Source organism: Notolepis coatsorum, assembly GCF_963971535.1.
Source record: "Notolepis coatsorum genome assembly, chromosome: 10".
NCBI classification, from domain to species: domain Eukaryota; kingdom Metazoa; phylum Chordata; class Actinopteri; order Aulopiformes; family Paralepididae; genus Notolepis; species Notolepis coatsorum.
In genome coordinates this window covers 89,890,317-89,914,010 of record NC_140174.1, presented here as the reverse complement: position 1 = coordinate 89,914,010, position 23,694 = coordinate 89,890,317, and the positions used below count along the sequence as shown (strand labels likewise).

The window sequence follows — 23,694 nt, the reverse complement described above, 5'->3', positions numbered from 1 at the left end:
TACTGTAATGCACTCCTTACCGGCCTCCCGAAAAAATACGATAACTATTTTATTGCAATGCACTATTGCATTATTTTATTCTATTTTACTAACTATTTTATTGCACTGCACTATTTTACTTTGTATCAGTGATAATCAAACCGTAAACAAAGACGCATATTAACACTTTCAGTGCCAGATGGCGCTGTTTACTGTTACTGTTGAAAGGCCAGCGCCTTTTAACATGGGGATATGTGGCTGTGTTTGCAGGCCTAAAGCTATATTATATATTATAGCTATGGATCTAATAATATAATCGATTGTCATTGAGTTTCTTCCGGTCAAGATGCAAAAAACAGATCATTTTTCCATCCATACATTTCCGTTTTATACCGTCGTGAATATGAGTGTAGTTTCAGGGTGGTCTGGTGTCATTTCCAAAATGACAGACACCAAGCCACATCGTTTCAAATGGAGTGCAATAGCGGCCGCAAGGTGTTAGGCAGCGGTATTGGACTTTTGAGATCTCAGACCCATCCCCAGTGATAACACAGGCTGCCGGCATGTCTTTATGAATGGAAATATCGACTATACTCTGGTTTTCGGGGGTCCTGGCGCTCAACGTTCGGCGAGTTAACCCTAGATCTTAGATCCTAATATGAAAAACGATGTGATTTAATGTTCTATGTCTTACCTTGACTTTGTCTATTTTACTGCTATCTGTTTTATGCTTTATGTCTGCACTTTATGCATTGCTCTTGATCTGCCAATGTTGTGCTCATTTTATGCCTGTCTTTTTGTACTGCTGTGAAGCACTTTGAGCTGCAATTCTTGTATGAAAGGTGCTATACAAACACAGTGTATTATTATTATTATTATTATTATTATTATTATTATTATTATTATTATTATTATTATTATTATTATTATAAATTATTATAGTTTGCTTCATTAATTAAAGGGTGTGAATTTAAGTGTTCTCTAGTGCCTTTTGTCCACTTTAAGGTGGTGGTATACGTTAAAGGTTGTGGTGTCGAAGTAAAAAAAATCAAGCCCCGGATCTCCTACAATCCTAAATCCGCCCCTGCACGTGATGCAAGGCTTCTATCCTCCCTACAACCGACCAGTGGGGGGCATAGTCGAGCAACATTCAAGACAAGGGAGGGGAGAATTGGAAACACGAAATTGGGATGGGAGAAAAATAAGGAGAAAAAGTGGATTAAAAAAAAGAAATACTTGTGTTATGGAAAAGATAATAACTGAACACTTAACTTATTTAAAAACAATACTGTGCAAAACCTTTCCCACGAGAGCCTGGAAACATACAATTTTAAAGCCAATAACGACCCCACTGCCCTGTGGCCCGTGCAGGACAAGAAGACCCAGATGGCCATTAAGCAGGTCATGGTGGAGCTGCTGGAATTCATCCAAAGCATCCAAATGGGTAAGAAGTCTGAAGAATATTGAAAGAAATTGAAGTTCTTGAATTCTCTTCATCCTTGAGTTACTTCGTGTCTGTCTATACAGTATCAGAATCGGCAAGGTCTTTATTGCCAAGTAAGTTTGCACATTAAAGGAACACGGCAACATTATGGGAAATGCGCTTACCGTCTTCTCCAGAGTCAGACAAGAACACATACCAATTTCCTGTCTGCATTCAGTAGAAAGCTATCCTGCTGTGAGCTACAAATTAATGGAAGTGGATACGGACCATCTAGCCTAGCTGTTGGCCAAAAGCACCTCTCCCAGAGTGTTTAGCTAGGCTAGCCACTCCGTATCTGCCTCCATTCATTAGGCTAGCTCTCAGCAGGATAGCTTTCTACTGAACGCACAGAGAGGAAATCGGTATCTATCTTCTTGTCTTACTCTGGAGAAGACAGTAAGCGCATTTCCCATAATGTCGGCCTGTTCCTTTAACCTGTTTGCATGTCCCAATGCTTACAGGATAATGGCAGAAGGGGAAATTATTCTTTGTGGTGTTGACAATGTCCCAAGACTAATTCTCTGGGTAATTTTCTCTTGTGAACAGTGGATCCAATCAAAAGTATGGAGTGTGAGAAGAATCTAATGACATTCAAGGCCCTCGCTCAACTACAGGTAACCAGGGGTGGAAGAAGTACACAGTTCCTTTTCTTAAAGGAAAACGCCAACATTTTGGGAAATTAGCTTATTTGTCATCTTCCCTGGAGTTAGACTAGAAAATACATACCCTTTTCTTCTCTGTGCATGCAGTAGGCTTAGGGAACGCCCGCACCGTTAGCGTAGCTTAGCTTCATCACTGGAAGTGGGGCAGTCCTTTACCCTGAAGTTCCCTACAGTCACGAAATACACTCCAAATACAACTCCAAAACGTTCCTGTAAACATGTTGTGACCTGTGTATTTACCACGTGGAGAAATAATTGAATTCGACATTACGTTTTCTAAGCAAATATACTCTGAACTATTCTTTGCCGAACCACTCCTCTCTGGTCTCAGTCAGTGATTTCACGCAACGCAGTGATACTTTCTAACGTGACACCAGTGTTTGTTTACATTCTCATTTCATTCAAAGGATCAGAACCGATTGAAGTTTATGGATACCATGCCTTCAAATCCTCTTACCTTGACGATTAAAAGCCTCCACAATTTAGAAAACAGTATTCCCATGGCTGGTGTTGATATGCTCCTAGCTAACGAAAACCAACAAACACAGAACCGGACGCGTAAGCAGAAAACGAGGCATCATTTTTACTTCCGGTCGGGGGGTTTCAAAATAAAAGCGACGTCTAAAGCACCGGAAAAATACGTTTATTTTGTACATTATCTAACGTTAACACGAACCTAAACTAACTTTAGGTTAGTTGTAAAGTTAGTTTAGCTTAGTGGTTAAAATAGGTGAATTTGGTGTGCCCACAGAATCAAATCAAATCAATTCTATGGCTACGGCTAACTCTGAGAGCTTTAAGCTCTGCTCCTGGAATGTTCGAGGTCTTCAGAAACTAGCGAAAAGGAAGGCGATTCTGACCTTTTTTAAAGAGGGAGAATGTTTCTATTGCTTTATTACAAGAAACCCATATGGGACCCAACGACACCGCTAAACTCCAAAAGAGTTGGGTGGGACAGGTCTTCGCCACAAACTATTCTACATTTAGTAGGGGAGTGGCCATACTGATAAATAAAAATCTCCCCTTTAGACTCATAACTTCCTCTTTAGATAGCCAAGGTCGCTATGTGATTATCAAAGGGGTTCTTAAGGGTAAAGAAATGACATTTATGAATGTATACTGTCTCCCAGGCTACTCTCCTGACTTTCTATCCAAAGTATTTACTGAATTTAATGTCCTGGCCTCTGAGAATGCTTTTGTGGGCGGAGACTTTAACTGTCACCTTATACCATCTCTTGACAAACTCCCACCCAGTTTGGCTCCCCCCTCTAGGCAAGCAAAGATGCTCTCCTCCCTATGTACAGACATCGGATTCTCAGATGTCTGGAGAACTCTTTGCCCATCCGAACTGAAGTTCACCTTTTTTAGCGGCCTACATAAGAGCAACAGTAGAATAGACTATTTCTTCATCCCTTCCTCTAAGCTCTTTCTAGTATCGTCCTGCACAACCGGAAGTATTGTTTTATCGGATCACGCCCCTATATATATGGTCTACTGCTCCTTGTTAGAAGAGAGGGCGCTGTCGAGACGTTGGCGTCTTAACCCATACCTCCTCAAGGATGATGGGTTTGTCTCCTATTTCGAATAGGAATTTAAAATGTTCAATCTACTAAATTAATTCACATTCTACGGATAACCCGTCTCTGCTCAGGGAAACATCCATGGTCTTTTCTTGCGGACTGATTATGTCTTACGTATCATCCAAGAAACGCAAGAAAAATGAACAATGCAAACTTCTTGAATCCAAACTAGCCGACCTTGAGAATCAACATGTTTCAAACCCAGCCCCGGCTGTGCTTATAGAACTTACGGCCACCAGAACTGCGTTAAACACTCTTCTGATCCAGGACGCCGAATACTCTCTTAAATTTGCCAGACAGAGAATGTACGAACACGGTGATAAGCCTGGCAGGTGCCTAGCTAACTTGGCAAAAAAGAGGGCTGACACCCAAGTAATAGCCTCAATCTCGGACTCAAACGGGGTCAGGTCCTTTGACACCAAAACTATTAATAAAGAGTTTGCCTCTTTCTATGCCCAACTCTATAGGACTGAACGACCCGATGGTGCTCTCTCTGACATGCAAGCTTTTTTCGCTGACTTGCACCTCCCTAAGGTATCGAAAGATCAGAACTTGCTCCTTAACGCCCCAATTACGAAGGAAGAAGCTCTGTGCGCCCTTAAGGGTATGCCATCTGGTAAGGCTCCGGGCCCGGACTGTTTCGGATGCGAATTCTATAAGGAATTCGGTCATATTCTCTTGGATCCCCTGCTGGCAATGCTTAATCATTCCTCTGAGGTTGGGATATTACCCCAGTCCCTACGGGAGGCTAATATTTGCCTTCTCCTTAAAAAGGGTAAATGCCCTGAAAAGTGCGCCTCCTATAGGCCTATAGCCCTACTTAATTCGGACCAAAAATTGCTCTCCGAGATCCTGTCCATGCGCCTAGAAAAAGTGCTCCCTTTCATTATTAACGAAGATCAGACTGGTTTTATTAACACATTCCCGCCCAACAACGTATATATCCGTGTTTCGAATCCACCGGTTGCGGACCACCCACGGATATGTCCGTGGCAAGGTTGTTTTGGCTTTTATTCCATTTTAATAACCTATTTTGTGTATTTTTGTATGTTTGTTTTTGCTGCCATTTTGGCCAGGTCTTGCTCGAAAAAGAGATCTTTGATCTCAAGTGACTACCTGGTAAAATAAAGGTAAAATAAATAAAAATAATAATAACTTATTCAAGGTCGCCGAGCTGCACTGCAGATGTACGCTACTCTTTGAATTCGAAAAAGTGCATTACCGGCCAGATCCTCTTAGGGGAGCTGTATCGATAATGCAGTGTTCCCTGTGGCAGAAGTTGTCTTTTTTTTCTGGATTTCCAATGTAGTTTCTACTAACCTGAAGCGATCCCTATAGCCTGTTGCACGGAATACCTTTTGGATCGTGGATTTCAGTGTGCAGTAAGGGAATATATCATCAGCCAATGGACATATCCAGGGGAGGAAACTAACTTTTTGGCTTACCAGCCAACTGGCGAGTATCTGATTTTTTTTACCAGCCAAACAGATTTTTTACCAGACAAACAAAATCGCTAATTGTGATAATTACTTCTTTGTATGTCAAGCCGTGTCAATGTTGTGTATGCATCTGGGTAGGCACACTGTGCCTTTAAGACAGTACGGTGGTCTTACGACAGTGCTGTGAAGTACCGTCAAGTGTTGTGGTAACGTCAGTTGGGTTGGTGTGCTGTTGACGTTGTGCACAGTGCACTGGTTGAGCTAGCCCCTTTCGTGACTGCGATGTGCAAGCCAGGGGCTTTTGAGCATGAAATAAAATGTCTAACCTTACGTCGTAGTCCGGTGCTTTTTCGGAAACATTATAGTCATAACAGATACACCTAGCTGGCTGCTTTGAGCACACGGGCCTAACGTTAGCTAGCAAGCAGCTATATAATGCTAACTAGAAGCTAACCACTGTATACAGTTCCAGTAGACAACATTACACCTCTGTGATTTAAATGTGTCCTTAGTAACTTATACTCAATGGTTGTACTAGGGTTGGATGCAGTTCCCCGTTGGTCAGTCTGTCTGTTTTCCATATTCTGCTGTGTTTAACGTTATCTGTTTGCGAGTGCTCCTGATGGCTAGCCTAGTAGTACCGCGGGACTTTTATTATTATATGTCCGCGGGTTGGCCAGTACTGCGCAAACGTTTATTAAACATTATATGTCCGCGGGTGGTCTTGTGCAGTGCTCTCGTGGCACTGTCAACTAAAGCGAACACTCAGAAGACGCGCACTGTTTGCCAGTGCAGTGATTGCAGAATGTTTTATTTTTTGTATACTCGCCAGACTGGCGAGTGGTCTTCATGAATCACTCGCCAAACGTAAAAAATACTCGCATTTGGCGAGTAAAGTGGCCTAATTTCCTCCCCTGGACATATCGATCTACCAGATGGCAATCGATAACGGGGAAATGGTCTGGGGGATCCAACCGGCTCATGGTAAGATCTTTTTCACGTAAATTACATGCTGATCAGGGCTTGTTATGATATTCAACCAGCCGATCAGCGTATGTGGCTACTGAGACGAACACCGTTATTGGTAATCAATTATCAGAAACGACGTCCCCCGCCTCCCCCCCTTTCATGCATTCATGTTTGAGGATTGTACCGATCATATGCAGTTTGAGTTTTAACTGTAGCTTCTGTATAACCGAAATGCCATTGGATATAACGTTAGTAGCTATTAGCCCTTTATCCAGCCTTCCAGGAAATATACTAGACCAAATCCCGTATACCGCTTATATTCAAGATGCTATAAAATGAGAACGTATTGATGAGAAAATTATTTCTTTAAGCCATTTTGAAGGGACGGTTTATGGTCTCAATTGACAATGAGAATGGACAGATAGCAATACTATAAAGTATAGTTTAGCTCTACAAACAGCCCCACGGACTGTGCAAGTCTGTTTACATATGCTGGCCGTCTACAGTAATTTTAGACTCATCCAAATGGCCATCAATGTGTTAAGGGTAGGAACTCTACCGACAACATGAGACGGCTCCTTAAAGCCCAACCTCCAGGTTAAACCCTACTGATCAATTATGGGTAGTTTACATCATTGGTATATAATTTCATTATTTATTTATTTATTTCCATTTGACACCGGAAATGCCACTCCGAAAGAGTTAAAAAGGTCCATGCACGAATAACATGCACGCGCGAATCAAAAAAGCGTATCAAACGCCGACGTCACAACAGGTGCATATTAATGAGCCAGCCCCTGGCTTGCATATTAATGAGCCAGCCCCTGGCTTGCACATCGCAGTCAAGGAAGGGGCTACACGTCGCCGTCGGGCAACTTTCGCCTTCCTCTGAACCACTACAGGGACTTTTGACTAGCGCGGAAAAGCCATTTCCTTGATCCAAATGGACGCCTTACAAGACGAAGATGGGTTTAATCGTCGGAGAGACTTTGATGGACCTGCTCCATACAATTTCGAGCCTGTTAGGCAAGAGACACCAGCTCCAGCAGCAGACGCATCTGTCAGACCTCGATATCGCCAGGAGATGGAGGCATGGGGCAACAACAACAGGTGGAGGATCGCTCAGACGTCGTGGTAAGCGTCATTATCGACAGTATAGAATGAATGAATGAATGAATGAGAACTTTATTTAACAGATTGCAGAATGGGTACAATACAGTACGGCTCAATACACACAATTGTTAAGGGGATGCAGACCAGAGAAAGACTTTCGTCTTGTTTACATCAGGGTCCCCCATTTTCAATTCATAGTGATAGCCTAACGTTGCAGTGTATCAATAACAGTTGGTTTCATTGGTAGGGCTACTACTACATGTCAGCAGTAGCCTAAAGTTCAAACTTGTTCGGTGACCTTTTCTTTTTTCTGTCTTTGAACTCAGGTGTCTGTGTGGTCAACCTATGACCACTGGTATAGAGAGCATGTGTTGCAGAGAGATACAGCCCTATTGGAAGCTAGTAGAGGATTTAGCACCCAGACCTGAGAACATCCGTTGTCTAACACAACATCCAGGATTTGAAGGTTCCTGTCTGAATCCTTTTGTGCTGCAGATAGCATATCTTGCCTTCCGCCAGGAGCATGGAGCACTCACCCTCAGGACTTTTGAGTAAGTTGTACAATATTTTATGAAAAGTATGACTGACACACCTGAAATGAACATGACCTGTATTTTCATGCCTACTGCAGTGCTATGACACGAGAATGTCCCTTGCAGGATTAATAAAGCAGGGTGTGTGTTGTCTTATCATTAATAAAGCAATCTATCTCTCTCTTCCAGCCAATACCGCTACACAGCGTACAGACAGATTGTTCGCTGGGTTTATGGTAAACTTGGTCGTCACAATAGGAAGGTCATACCTGCCTGTGTAGTCCACGCCATCAGACGGACGTTTCCAGAGGAAGGTGGAAACTACAGAGGCTTCTTATGGCCAGACTTGAGCCAATAAAGTTATTTAACTGAATTGACAGTATTCATGTTTTTCTTCTTTAGATGCCAAAAACATTTGGTCACTATTGTCAAAGATATGATATACTATATGCCATCTGTGTTATCATTTATCACAGATTGACCATATGGCAATACAATAGACCTGTCTCAAACCCTGCCCCTTTTCTTGATCCTCCAATCACAGCTGTCGCTTACCTCTGACTTCCTCGTACAAACTTTGTTTGTACGAGGAAGTCAGAGGTAAGCGACAGCTGTGATTGGAGGATCAAGAAAAGAGGGCAGGGTTTTGAGACGGGTCCATTGGACTTGCAAGTCATAAATAAAAACAATGATTTTCTCATCATTTGCTTCTTACACAGTAAACGGTCATGTATAGTATAGTCAACATTGAATCTATTTTCGAATCTATATCATTGAATTCTAGGTTCGAATGAGGAGAGGAGTAATATACACAATAGCAGACCAGAGACAAAGTTATAACCGGTATTTTATTCTCAAGCGCGCTAGTGATGAGGCATATTCTTTTATTGACCTTGAAAGATGAGGAGAGGGTGTTAGCAATCAAATATTTATTACAGAGTGAATATTCAATATTACAGAGTATTTACACAAACAGCTGAGAGTGGACAGTTCTACTTAGCTTGGTGAGGGCAGAGTGGCTTTTTAGCAACAGCTGTAGTGACCCTTCCGGTAATAAATAGATTTTGACACCTCAGTTTTGGCCACAGACATGCTCAAATAAATACAGGCTGAGACCTGATAATAGGAAGACGTGAATAAATGTATATAGGGACATAAATAAATAGATTTTATCCCACACTAGCTAGACAGTTACAATACATACAATGAGGTAGAGTGAAGTATCCTTTTTTAGGTTCTTTCATTAACCACTCCTTCTTTCGGGAGGGTTAGTTCGATATCAAGTCTTAGGTTGATTGGATCAACACATTAGGTTTGGTTCAGACGTCCCTGAGGTTATCTCTAGCTAAAAGCTAGGTTCAAGGTTGGATATTGGATGTATCCTTTTAGCATCAGTAAACTATATCAGTTTATCATTTCAATAGGTAAATGTTTAAACTAGTGCTGTCAAACGATTAAAATATTTAACTCGATTAATCGCATGATTGTCCATAGTTAACTCGCGATTAATCGCAAATTAATCGCTTTTTTTTAATTTATTTTTTTTTACCTTAAACAGATCTTTTTCAAGTTCTAATACTCTTATCAACATGCGAGTCAACAAATGCTTGCTTTGTGCAGCCATTTAACACAAAAGGATGACCCTCATGCATTGCAAATTTGCATCAAATTCAAAACAGAGTGATGCACAAAATAACTTAAAAGAAAATAATAATTTAAAACAATGAATAAAGTGTGCATGAAATAATAGGGGAAAGAAAACGTTAGGAACTTGTTACATTCACACACACAAGGGCTGATTAATCACACACCCCCCTCTCTCCCTCACACACACACTCTCCCAGTGTGTGTGTCTTTTGCCCCTTCCTCATCTCTCTCACCCCCCTCTCTCTCTATATCTCACTCACACACACACACACACACACACACACACACACACACACACACACACACACACTTCAGAAACAAACATAGTATCAATGAGAGCATCAATAATACACCTGAGTGAAGTCTAGTATAAAAAAAAAAAAAAACGTTTTTTTTTTTTTTTTAGTTAATCTTGAGTTAAAAAAATTAGTGGCATTAATAGAATCGGGAGTTAACGCGATATTAACGCGATATATTTGACAGCCTTAGTTTAAACATATTAATTTAAACCTAACCCTTACGTGCAGGGAATGCAAATACAATGAGGTAGAGTGAAGTATCATTTTTAGGTTCTTTCATTAACCACTCCTTCTTTCGGGAGGGTTAGTTTGATATCAAGTCCTAGGTTGATTGGATCAACACATTAGGTTTGGTTCAGACGTCCCTGAGGTTATCTCTAGCTAAAAGCTAGGTTCAAGGTTGGATATTGGATGTATCCTTTTAGCATCAGTAAACTATATCAGTTTATCATTTCAATAGGTAAATGTTTAAACATATTAATTTAAACCTAACCCTTACGTGCAGGGAATGCAAATACCTTATTAGGTGAAATGCTCCTATTCCTTTGAAGGTGTACTACAAACAAAGTACCAATAGAAATATTCCAGGTTATAGGAATGCAAATACCTTATTAGGTGAATTTACCATCTTTCTTTACAGGAGAACCATCAGTGATTCAACTATAATCAATATGTCATCAATGGGATTCAAGTATCTTATTGGGTACATTGACCCTTTAACTCGTCCTCTTTACAAGAGAACGTCAGTAGTTCAGGTACCTTACTGGGCGTATTTACCCTTTAATTCTCCCTTCTTATAGGAGAATATCTGTACCCATATATCAAACTAAATCAAATCAAATACAATATCAAAATAACAAAAGGTGAACAGGGTCGAAGCCCTTGGAAGTCCTTGTGTTCTCGTTCAATCAGTTCGTGTCATAGAAAAGGATATGGTCCTTGGAAGTTCTTATGACTCAAGTTCAATCAGTTCGTTAATTCCTGATCCACTCCCTCACTGGGAATGAGGAAGGCAATTCTCAATCCTACCAGACTGTTGAGGCAACAGGATTTGAGCAACAAGGGTATTCAGATCAGGCCGGCATAGCCTTGATCTATATCAGAGGTTCAGTGGGTTGGCTCGCCATCTTGTATCGATCCGGCACACCACCTCGTCCCGCGTGGGCACACGTGGTGATGGGTGGTCTGGAACTGCTCCCAGGGTGGAACGGGGTGCTGGAAAAACCTGGCCAAAACCGCAGGCTACTTTAACTGCAACGCTTCTTCGGTTTTGCAACTGGGGGAATCTTTTTGATACTGTTCTTATTCAATGGCATTAACTATTTATGTCCCCATGACTAAATAGTTATGAATCTGAAACCTGGGTTACACTAGCGATCCTGGTGGCCAGAAGAAAAGCGGGACTTCTGTGTCAGGTACTGAGTGACAGCTTCAGCCTTGTCCACCTGTTGAAAGGTTCTTGCAATGGGGGGAGGAGCAGCAGTCGCCAAACCTTCACTGACGGCTCTCAGGGCTGATGGACTTCTGGAATATTGGTCCTTCAAAGAGCCCATCAAATCAAATGCATAGTCTGAAGAGAAGAGAATATTATATTGAAACACACATTATAAAAGTATAGCAGTATTTCCAAATATGCAAATTGTTGATAATTCCAAATAGTAATTGAACACACACCGTAAGATGGTTTGTCTTTGGGATGCACATGATGTTCCCCTTTACGGAACCTAGGGTAGGACACTGCGTAGCGTGGTTCTCCAGCACTAGTAGTGGCCACTGTTCGGTTCCCATTGTGGTTGTAATGCATAGCTGCTAAAAGGAGCCTATGGAAAGGAGAGACATTTTATGATAATTCATTTTATGATAATTAATGTCGAGAGCCCGAAACATCACAGCAGCACTCTGTGTAATAAAATAAAAAATTCATGTTATATTTTTTTGCTTAGCACCTGCCCAAGTTTGGTTGTGGATTGCGCTAGGGCTGCACGATTTTGGGAAATCTAATTGCAATTTTTTTTCTGACAGATATTGCGATTGCGATTAAATTTGCGCTTATAATATTTCTTTTAAGCAGCCCCACAGAGGTTTATTGTAAAATGCGGCTTGGATCTGGCCTACGCGGTGGGTCTTTTCAGGACACCGATCCTGAAAATGTTTCTTTTTACCTGGGAATCGATACCGGTACATTTTTTTCTGTACTTTGCTCTCCCTCTCTGAAGTCTAAACTTCACAACACACAATCTAAAACCCCTTACCTCCCTCTCCCAAACCGATCTTGTATCTCAATGGGACTTCCTGGTTAAATAAAAAAAATGATCGTGCAGCCCTAGATTGCGCATGTCTCCTCCATTTAGAGATGATGATGAAGGCAGTTACCAAGGGTGCAAGGGCACACCAGTCCTCGCAAGGTGCCAGCCAACGAAATAAACACTGGGATAAGAGTCGCCACACCCTTGTAGCTGCCGATTGCAAAAACATGTTGTGTACACAGAGGAGTGTGCAGTAACTCTTTATTCTACTGTATTGAGGATAAGATCTTTTCATTCAGAATACATTTACTTAATCATTCTGAAATGTCAATGTATTGAAATGTCTAATTTTACATTTGTACTGCCAAAACCAAATTATCTTATGACACTGACTGTACCTGCTATGCATTCCAAGGAAGGAGAACCCTGTGTGCTTTGGGGCAAAGCGGATCATCAGGGAGTGAAACGCCTCGAGTGAGTAGGTTTGGTTCTGGGGAGATAGCTGCCGTACATCTTTGATGAACAGTTTTTTTAGTCACAAGAGCCTCCAGTTGAACAGCTGCTGATGAACCTGACAAATACAACATCAGCATCAACTGATTTTTCAATCTCTCCCTGATCATATGCTTTTTTGTACATATTTGTGAAAGGTTATTCACATGGATATTCATTCAGACAATCAACTAACAGATCATCAAAAAGTGAACTTGTGCACATTCCTGAGCGATAGATACCTGGTTCAAGCCACTCCTTGTTTCTGTCCTCTCCTTCCAATGGCTCATGCTGACAGGCAGGGAATGCAGGAGTGTCATGCTCATGTATGTCTTGAGCATGATTGACCAGGCTTCTCCACTTTGCCTCCATCATGTCTGCATTGCCACTGGGAGTAGAACCGGCGGTCCATTAGAGGTGGTTCACGAAAGACTGCTTCCAGAGCTTTATAACGTCACAGTCACGCTCTCTGGAAAGGGCATCCAACTTCTTGCTTACGGCTGTTATTGCATGGGCACACACACCACACACTTTAAAAATCGGACTGACAAAATTGAACTACTGTGATTGGTCTTGCCTTCCATTGTAGCCATGCATTTTCAAGGACAAATACTTACATTTGGCAATATGCCAGATATCAAAGTAGTGTTGTGTTCCTTCAGCGCACAGCACATCTCTCACCCATTTTGGTACCTGCAGAATCGGTTGAATTGTACAGATATATGGCATAATTTATGAGTTAACTAACCCTTCAAGTAAACTTGAAATGCATTCACATTCAAATATTTCTATTCCTAAAGTGAACAAAAATACAAAAAGTTATTTAACTATCACCACAGAGCCCCTCTCACAGTTTCTTGATCGCCAGAAGTTGATCGCCTCCCTTAGTTTACACCAATATTTTTTCTGCCAATTCAACTATCACCAGAGAAAGTGTGTGTGTCTGTCACTTGTACCTGGCGGTTTCTGTCAGTGACGAGGACTGCGACTTTCAAGTCCTGCTCCTTCAGTAGCACTGAAGCCCTCTATCTCACACCAGTTGCTGTTAGCAACTTCTGAACTCTGGAGCACAATCAGACAAACAAAAAACAAACCTAAACAAATGGGAATCCAAAACATAAACAATGTAGAATGTGTAAAAAAAAAAGGAGCATTCAGTGTTTACAGTGTTTGTGGTTCTCAACTATTATTAATTACACTCCAACACCTAGACCACAGACTGTGGACCTAGCTCAGTGGTTCTCAACCTTTTCAAATATTGGAAATAAATCTTCAACCCCTACACTAAAGTTACAGAACTAAGGAATGTTCATAATATGCAATCTACTTGATCTGATCATAACCTTGCTTTCAATTAATCAAACTCACTCTGGCCTGTGCTCTTACACAGTGGTAAAAAACATTTGTTGCCTGCTCCAAACGCCATGAGAAACACTTTTATCATTACAGACTTTTAGTTTCCATACAAGATAGTCTATATATAGTACAAAATATTTACAACGTCATAAACAACAGTTCTGCGAACTTGGAACATCTCTTCAATACTGCATTGTACACACACACACAGACACACACACAGACACAACGACACACGCACACAACCACACACGACACACACACAGACAGACACACACAACTACACACACACACAACCACACACACAACGACACACACACACAACCACACACACAACGACACACACACGACACACACACAACCACACACACAACCACACACACAGACACACAGACACAACCACACACGCACACAACCACACACAACGACACACACACACAACCACACACACACACACCACAACACACACACACACCACGACACACACACAGACACACACAACGACACACACACGTTAGCGTCAAAAAGCTAGTTCGATTAGATTCACTTACCCGAGAACTGAGAACTGCAGCAGCGGAGCGTGCACTCACAGAGGGCTGGCCAGGTGACTTTCTTCGGAAAGGTGTGCATTTTATGGCCAGAAAGGTTGGAATTGGTACACCCACCACAGACACAAACATTCACCATGTTTTAGCAAGTCAGGCTAGAGGAGAGAGAACATCTACACGAGCTCACAACGTGTTAGCCAACAAGTGCAACCGGATGCAACAACAAGTAACAAGAAGGCTCCTTGCTTCCTGCCACTACACGCCTGTGAGCACAGAGCCCCCTGGTGCCCAGCACCTGTTGTGACGACATAATTTCGATTACACGCGCACGTTATGAACCATTGATTAAAATATCCACGTGCGTGGTGATTGTGTTGGGCAGACAAAATGTTTGATAAAAACGCTAAAACTGGGTCAATTTCAATAATTTTTTTTTCCTTCTTCATGAAAGTCACCGTTGGCCTAGTCCACATTGTTTATTGAACAAAAATACAACATGAAGGTTGGCCTTTAACCCTTTATCTGCCGGAGATTATTCTCATCTTAATCCCTTCTCTGCCAGTACTGTAAGTCTATGGAGATGTTCCCCTTCTTTGCAGGGCTATAACTTTTTAAATTGTATTGCTAAACTGACATTACTATGGCCCATTCAACATCGATTAGCTATTGTTCAGGGTGTAGGAACGTTTTACTTTTTCATTCACACATTCATATAGAAACTGTCTAGAGTATAAATATGTTTTTATCGTTTTCTGCAGTAATTCCTAGAACGTGAGATATAGCCATTTATGCATATATTACATAATCAAATGCAGTTTGCTAGCGATTGACGTCAGATTAAAATTTTCAATTGTACAAGGTCCTAAACGTCATGACTCATCATCTGATGTTGACCAGAGGGGGGGGGGGGTCGTTTATAATGCAATGACCGATGTTAAATGAATCATGTAGTATGGGTGATATATTGATCATAGCAGTTTTTTTTTTTTTATTGATCTTTTTCCCCTCCTTTTTCCTCCGATTTTCTCCCATCCCAATGTTAGTCGTTATGCCAATTCCCAATCCCCTTCCTGGTCGCTGCGCACTTACCCCCCACAGTCGGTCTGGGAGAGTGGAGGCTATCACGTGCTTCCTCCGACACACGTCTAGCCAATCAACCGCTTCTTTTCACCTGGCAGCGCGGACTCTCACTGAGAGGGCGTAGCGTGTGGAAGGATCACACTATCCCACTTAGATCCTATCCGCGCTTAGCAGGCGCCCCGACCGAACTGTAGGAGTCGCTGTTTACAACGACCCGGACCCACCCCGCCAGCTTCTCCCACCCTCTAATACTGCCAATTGTATTAGTGTGAACGGCCAGCCAAGCTGGTGACAACCCCGGAGCTGTGAGCTGGATTCGAACAGGCGAATCCAGCGTCTCCGGGGTTGGTGACGAATGCAATCTCCGCTACGCCACCTGACCGCCCCTGATCATAGCAGTTTGTATCGAAAATGGTAAACAAACAGGCTGAAACTCACCCCAGTCTCCTCGTAGCGTTGGGTGATGAGCGTGGAGCAAAAAGATTGCTATTATGGGATGTTGATATATGTGATCCATTTCCAGGTTGTATAATACTATATAAGTCCAAATAACGTTGTTTATTGAATTATGGCAACCGATCGATTACCCAGTGTGTCGAGATGGAGTCCAGCGAGCGATAGCGAGTGGCCGGACGAAATATGGGTGAGCACCACTTCCGGCCGCTTACTTCCGGTTTTGGCAACTCGCCGATCGGCCACCAGATGGCGGTCTTGAACCGTTGGAGAGTTGAGAGGAGATCTACAGCACCCGTCAAGTCTCCGTGGGTGAAATATGGAGACAGATATTTGAAATATTGATCTCAAAGACGCTGTATGACGTCATTGGCAGATTACGCATGGCGGAGAATGACGTCGTAACACGTCATTGGCGATTAAAGGGTTAATATCATCCAAATGACTCGTGAGATAGACCACCCCACGGTGGTTCTGTCTCTCGACGCGGAGAAGGCATTCGACTGTGTAGAATGGCCGTATTTGTTCCTAACCCTCGCTGAATTTGGCCTAGGAAACACTTTTATTGACTGGGTCAAGGTTCTTTACAACTCACGGATGACGGCGGTTCTGACTAACAGGCTTAGGTCTAGCAACTTTCCTCTACAACGGGGGAACCCCCAGGGGGACCCTCTTAGCCCTTTACTATTTGACATGGCCATGGAACCACTTGCTCAGGCCATAAGTCAGTCAGCCGCGATCTCAGGTATTAGGGTGGGCGAGAGGGAGCACAAAATCTCTTTATGTGGACGACGTACTGATCTTTATATCTAAACCTGACTCTTCCATTCCATGTCTAACCCGCATGATTTCCACATTCGGAACCTTCTCTGGGTACAAAATAAACTTTTCCAAATCCGAAGCAATGCCACTTGGGACCCTTAAATCCTGCCCGAGCCCTTCCCATTTCACTGGTCGCCCTCCGGCTTTGTTTACTTAGGAGTATTTGTGACACCCACCTATGATACATTGTTTAAGGCCAACTTTCCCCCCCTTTTAGACACCATAAGGGCAGACTTAGTTAGATGGGCCCCTTTACCAATTTCCTGGCTGGGTAGGATAGCCCTCGTCAAAATGAACGTACTCCCCAGACTATTCTACCCTCTCCAAATGATTCCAGTGCTGCTGACAAACAAGGTTATCAAGGTGCTAGAATGCTGGCTAAGCTCATTCATTTGGAATGGGAAGAAACTACGTCTGAAAATGGCCAAATTACAGATGGATGGTGAAGATGGGGGTCTAGACCTACCTAATATTAGACACTACCAGCTGGCGGCACACCTTAGGGTGCTTGTCGGTTGGTTCAGATCAGACCCACTATCAATCTGGCTAGACATTGAATCCTCACAATCTAAGTCCCCCCTGTGGAACCTACTGTTTATCAAAGACTTTAAGTCTGTTAGGAAAATATGCTCCAACCCCATCACACTATGCTCCGTCAAGGCCTGGAAGACTGTCCGTAAGGTGGAGGGCCGAGCTAAGCTGACCTCTCCTCTTACCCCGATCGTAGGCAATCCTGACTTTAAGCCCGACCAAATTGGCGGCGGCTTCAAGACCTGGCATATGCAGGGCATAACTAATCTTGGCCACTTGTTTGATGGCCAGACCCTAATGTCCTTTCTACAGCTGCAGCAGCGGTATGGCCTATTGAAAATGAATTTTTTTAAATACTTACAAATTAGGCAGTTTATCACCAAGGACACCTCACTGTTAATTAACAGTTCCACCTCGCAGGTGGAGAAAGCCCTCTCCTTGCAGATTCCTAAAAAACAAATATCTATTTTCTATAGTACTCTAAACCTTAATTCATCTTTATCTTCCCTTGTCACTAAACAGTCCTGGGAAAAAGACTTGGACGAGGACTGGAAGGATGCATGGACCTACGCAAAAAATATCTCTGTTTGCAACCGCACCAAGTCTATCCAAGTTAGAATATTACACCGCATTCATATTACCCCTGCCCTCAAAAGTAAAATGGATCCCAATGCATCCCCACTCTGCTTTAAATGCAAGATAGAGACTGGAAACTACGTCCACTGCTTTTGGTCCTGTGTAAAGCTCCAGAGCTATTTGTTCGACATCGTAGAGGAACTATCTGATATATTCCAGACCCCCATCGAACTGGATCCCCTCTGCCTCTTACTAGGCCTCCCAGATATTCATATTGCCAATGTCAAACATAGGAGACTGTTCAATTAGTTGACATTTGCTGCTAGGAAAAACATTCTGTTCTGGATCAAGAACGAGGTCCCATCAAAGAGGTCATGGCACAACATTATTATAGACTGTATTCCTTGAGAATACATCACGTGTATGCTGCACTCCAAGTTGGACACTTTTTATGAAATATGGGACCCATATCTATCTCATATTGGACCTGCGCTATCCACCACTGTACTCGCCGGATTTCCCCATTACTCTTAGCCTCCCTAGAGATCACTAATGTCTTGTATGTAGGTGCTCTGTGTCGTTCCAGAAGGTATCATAATGTATTTAAAAGTACATGCCTATTCGCACACACATACACACACACATACACACACATGCACTCACACATATAAAACATGCACACATAAAACACACATGCATACTGTACTAAACGCACACGCATAAAACACACCGATATAAAACACACATATACAAAACAAACGTACACACTCCACACACAGTCTGTATCAGTCCACTGGGTGCTATCATTGGCCAGGAGCCGACTCCCTAATCGCCACATTGCTATATATACATTGTATAACATATGAAGCCATCTGAGCCATGTTTTTGTTGTTTGTCTTTTGTCATGTCTGTTAATTACTTTTATAGTTTATATTATGTCTTTATTATGCTTATTGTTGTTAGTGCTAGTGTTGTTAGTCTTTGTTATTAAGTCTACTCTACTGTATTGTGATGTCTTGTTCTATGTATGTTTTGAAAAAGGAAAATAAAAACATTTATAAAAAAAAGAATTTAAACGTAAATGTCGATTCAATTTTTTTATTTCTCCACGTGGTAAATACACAGGTCACAACATGTTTACAGGAACGTTTTGGAGTGTATTTCGTGACTGTAGGGGACTGTAGGGAACTTCAGGGTAAAGGACTGCCCCACTTCCAGTGATGAAGCTATGCTAACGTTGCGGGCGTTCCCTAAGCCTACTGCACGCACAGAGAAGAAAAGGGTATGTATCTTCTTGTCTAACTCCAGGGAAGATGGCAAATAAGCGAATTTCCCAAAATGTTGGCGTTTTCCTTTAAGTAAAAGTAGAAATACCCAGATAAATGAGTACTCTGGTAAAGGTCCTCCATTCAAATTCTAAGTAAAAGTAGAGAAGTATTTGCTATTGAATGTACTTGAGTATCTAAAGCAAAAGTGTGCATTCTATATTATGTTTGTCTATCCCAGTCCTTGGGAGCTTCCAGTCCTCCATCCATTTACCTCTAAAGCAGCGGTTCTCAACAGGGGTTCCCCGGCACACAGGGGTTCCGCGAGATGCCTGGCAATGTTCTTTAAAAATATAGAATAACAAGTCTTATTTTGAAAATCCTATAGCGGGTCTCATTTCTGCCCACGCGCAGCTCCAGCTAAATAACTAGGCTCCGAAAGCTAGCAACATTTAGGTCATTATGATACTCTTATTTTGAAACTCCGTGGTGTCGTGACTCATATCCGCTCTACAGCACACAGCCAATAAGGATGCATCTCAACACAGCAGGCTGAGCAGTGAGCAGTAGCGTCTCTCAGCTCAGCAGTAGTAGCGTCTGGATCTGGAACGCGGACATTGAAACACAGCAAGGATAGTGTTTTTGCGACCCAAAACAAATCCCTGCTGTTTTATTCCGCAACGGGTCAAATGCATATAACATGCTTTGCAATCCTTGCCATTCCTTTGTGGCCACGTTGTGTTTAAGACCGGAATTAATGTCCCTTTAGCATAAGCTAACAACAAGCTAAAAGCCCTGTTCAGAGCGACAGAGAACAGCAGGGTGGGGACTTAGTTGGAAGGAGGACTGGGAAGGAGGGGGGGGGGGCATTCTCCCTCTATGTGTGTGCGTTTGAAAAGATATGATGAAGTCAGACTACTATATTATATTGATAGTAAATGTACTGAGGGTGGACAGACAGATTATGTTGATATTTAAACATAAAAAATACAATACATAATAAATGTATCCATGATCATCATGCAACATAAAACAATTGCAGGAACGGTTTGGGAGAGGAAGGTGTTTTAGGTTGCGTGTTCCAAAAAATTTACTTAAAGTTTAAAGCTCAATATATCAAAACGTGGCACTTTATAGTGAACAGGCACTTTATAGTGAATCCAAATTATTTTTGGATTACAGAAAATTATCCCTAAAGTGCTATCTGATGCAGCTGCACTGTTTTCCATGAAAATACCATATTTGGATAAGTTTGACCATTTCTAAAAATCTGAAAATCATTAAGTCACTCTGGATAAAAAAAAGACTTTACAGACAACATTGAGACAAAGCTTCCTGACACATCTCCATCCAAACTCTTGGAAGAACTCATTGAAATCTCATCTGATACCACCTGGAGAGCTAGTTTCAGAGTGTGGTGCTGAGTACCAAGTATCTCATGATGCTGCAGTTAAGGTGTTGATACCATTCAGCCCCACATATCTGTGTGAAGCTGGCTTTTCATCCATGACAGCTCTGAAAACAAAATATAGGGCCAAGTTGAGCCTTGATGATGACATGCGTGTTGCCTTGTCAAAGATCTCCCCACGTATTATTAGCCAGCAGCAGCGGACCTCGCATTGAGCTAGAAATGTCCACTGAGTGAACGAGTGCTTATTTTCTGTATTTATTTATATTTTTTGAGAAATGGTAACTTGGTGATCCTTTTCTGTATTTAAAAAAAATACATGATTTTCTGTTTTTGAGAAATTGTCAAACTTATCCAAATATGCTATTTTTATGGAGAACAGTGCAGCTGCAACAGATAGCACTTTAGTGATCCTTTTCTGTATTAAAAAAAAATACATGATTTTCAGTTTTTTCTTAAATAAACATTATTTTGAAAGCAAGCACTTTTGTCATCAGATTCAGACAACTTTATTGATCCCGCGTGGGGCAATTCATGTTTGCAGATTCACCAACAAGCAACAAAGACAAACAAACAACAAAACATCTCAACGACAGCACGGCAAATAAAGAATCATTGTATCATCATTGTAGCAAAAAAGACAGGACCGAAAAAGTCTTTATCGTATGTAGGGGTGCCCTGGAATATTTTATTGAACACAGGGGTGCCTTGGCAGCAGAAAGGTTGAGAACCCCTGCTCTAAAGGATATATTAAAATTGTGTGTGGTCCAGTTCTGCTGCTCTGATTTAAAGGTTATGTTAAAGTGGTGTGTGTGGTCCAGTAATGCTGCTCTGATGAAAGGTTATGTTATAGTGGTGTGTGGTCCAGTCATGCTACTCTGATGAAAGGTTATGTTATAGTGGTGTGTGGTCCAGTCATGCTGCTCTGATGAAAGGTTATGTTATAGTGGTGTGTGGTCCAGTCATGCTGCTCTGATTAAAGGTTATGTTAAAGTAGTGTGTGGTCCACTCATGCTGCTCTGATTAAAGGTTATGTTAAAGTGGTCCAGTTATGCTGCTCTGATTAAAGGTCATGTTAAAGTGGTATGTGGTCCACTTATGCTGCTGATTATGTCCTTTTTGAAGTTGTCCGGCTTCAAATGTGAAAGTACATAATGTTCATACATTTCTGCCGTGTTTTCTATGCAAAATCCTTTTCTTCAAAGTAATTACTAACTGATGGGTTCAGATAAATGTAGTGGAGTAAGAAGTACAATATTTCCTTTGAAATGTAGTGGAGTAAAAATATAAAGTTCCCTAAAATGAAAATACTTGCGTAAAGTGAATATACTTGAGATTTTACTTGTAAAAAGGTTATTTTCCACCACTGCAGGTAACTCTCATTCATGAAACGCTTTCAGGTCTATATCCCATCTTAACCTTTGACCCATTCACACTGAAAGCCTCTTCTGCGCTTTTCAGAAGGACTTCGATATCTTCTTCACTCCCAGCGAATACGAGGATCCCGCCATACGGAAGCAGATCCAGGAACATTACATCACGGCCTACGAGAACATGCACTGTGACGGTCCGCCCAAAGGCAAGGCAGCGGCCGCGCCGGCGGTGTCGGCAACAAACGGCGCGAACGCCAAGACCTTCGTCACCGAGGCCGGGCTGCGACGCCTCGGGCGGCGGCTGCAGCGGTCGGAGCAGGAGCTGTGGTCTGACCTGTCCCTGCGCGCTCTGGGGGTCGGCAAGGTGGACGAGGCTCTCAAGCTCCTCAGGTCAGCGAGGGGGGGGGGGGGGGGTGCTGAGGTGCTAGCATGGCATGATGGGTGTAATGGTGAACGAAACCAGCCGGCTTTGGCCAGGTCTGGTCAAGTTGTGGCTGTCTCAACCAGGGTCCAGCCAGGTTTGACCAGGTTCTAAAGACAATGGAGACGCTGGGGGGGTGTACCCTCTTCATCCTCTCTTCAACCTCTATTCAACCTCTCTTCTACCTCTCTTCTACCTCTTTTGTGTAGTGAGCTGTATGAGAACTACCGCAACCCCATGACCGGGGAGGTCCTCTTCAGGGCTGCCCAGAGGCTGTGCCAGATGTTGGAGGCTGACGTGCCCATGATTCTTCCAGCTGAGATGGACCTACCGGCAGTCATTCACAACCTGGCCTCACAGGCCATCTCTGTGTGCCACCCAGGTAAATCACACACGTTGCACAAAGACAATATGCACCATATCATAAACATGCAATCGTTAATTTTATTGTAAATTAGGGCTGCAACGATGAGTACATCTAATAACTCAGAGATATACTAAAAAGCTATTCAGAATTGTGGGGCAGTAAAACATCTCTCTGGCTGGTAGTTTTTCAAATCTAAAGCTAAAGTAAATTTTGTTCCCTGTTTTTCAGCATTTAGCTACAGGCATAGATAAATTGTATGTAATGATAAACAATGTCATAGTAACTGGTGGGTGTTATATTATTTCAAGATAATAAAGTAGCTATAATGAGTCAATAGATAAAAAGGTTACTCACTACACAGCACACAGCATTTACAGACATAAATAAACTTCATGGCTCCTCTCCTACTCTGGGTATTCAGTAGGTGGTGTCAGAGAGGCAACTACCCATGTGACCTAAGGATAATGGCACCGCATTTGAAAAGCATGTCGATACATTTTGAAATGTTCAATTGCAAATTGAATCCATTGTTAATCAATTGTGGTAAATTGATTGTTTAGATTAATCAACTAATCGACAAATAATCAACAGATTAATCGATAACTATATAATAGTTAGTTGCAGCCCTATTGTAAATGCTAAATCTCCAGTCAAAGCGGTGTTCTCTGGGCATCTTCCGGCAGAATGCAGTTGAATCCGGTGCTTCTCACTACATTACTTCTACAAACGTCCAGACGGGATTTTACCTCCTAATGAATTCCTACTTACACCGTCGGGAACGAGTCTCACCATGAACCTCTTTTTAAGTATTTGGATTCTCATTACTTACAGTCCTGCGGCACAGTCGGCTATGGGCAGTGCTTTTGCCCCCATCGTACGCAGGTCTTGTTATGGTTCTATGGGAAGAGAGATTCATTCACAATCACAACCCACTCCAAAGCACCGTTTTCCACAAGTCCGCTTTGTGGAAAAGATACATTCTGGTCATATGGAGAGGTACACGGACAAAGGAAACTCCCACTCTTGGATTCATTATCCAATAGATTTGTTAC

At 42.2% G+C, this 23,694-nt stretch overlaps 1 protein-coding gene across 4 annotated transcripts in view; it reads left to right on the top strand.

The window, feature by feature from the left end:
- kntc1 (kinetochore associated 1) overlaps nt 1-23,694 on the top strand; it is a 193,764-nt gene that overhangs the window by 53,056 nt on the left and 117,014 nt on the right. For all 4 annotated transcript variants that reach the window (XM_084323934.1, XM_084323935.1, XM_084323933.1 and 1 more), the window contains 4 exons: nt 1,351-1,423; nt 2,009-2,076; nt 21,943-22,244; nt 22,485-22,657. In XM_084323934.1, coding sequence (XP_084180060.1) covers nt 1,351-1,423; nt 2,009-2,076; nt 21,943-22,244; nt 22,485-22,657 — 616 coding nt within the window. The remainder of the gene's footprint in view (nt 1-1,350; nt 1,424-2,008; nt 2,077-21,942; nt 22,245-22,484; nt 22,658-23,694) is intronic.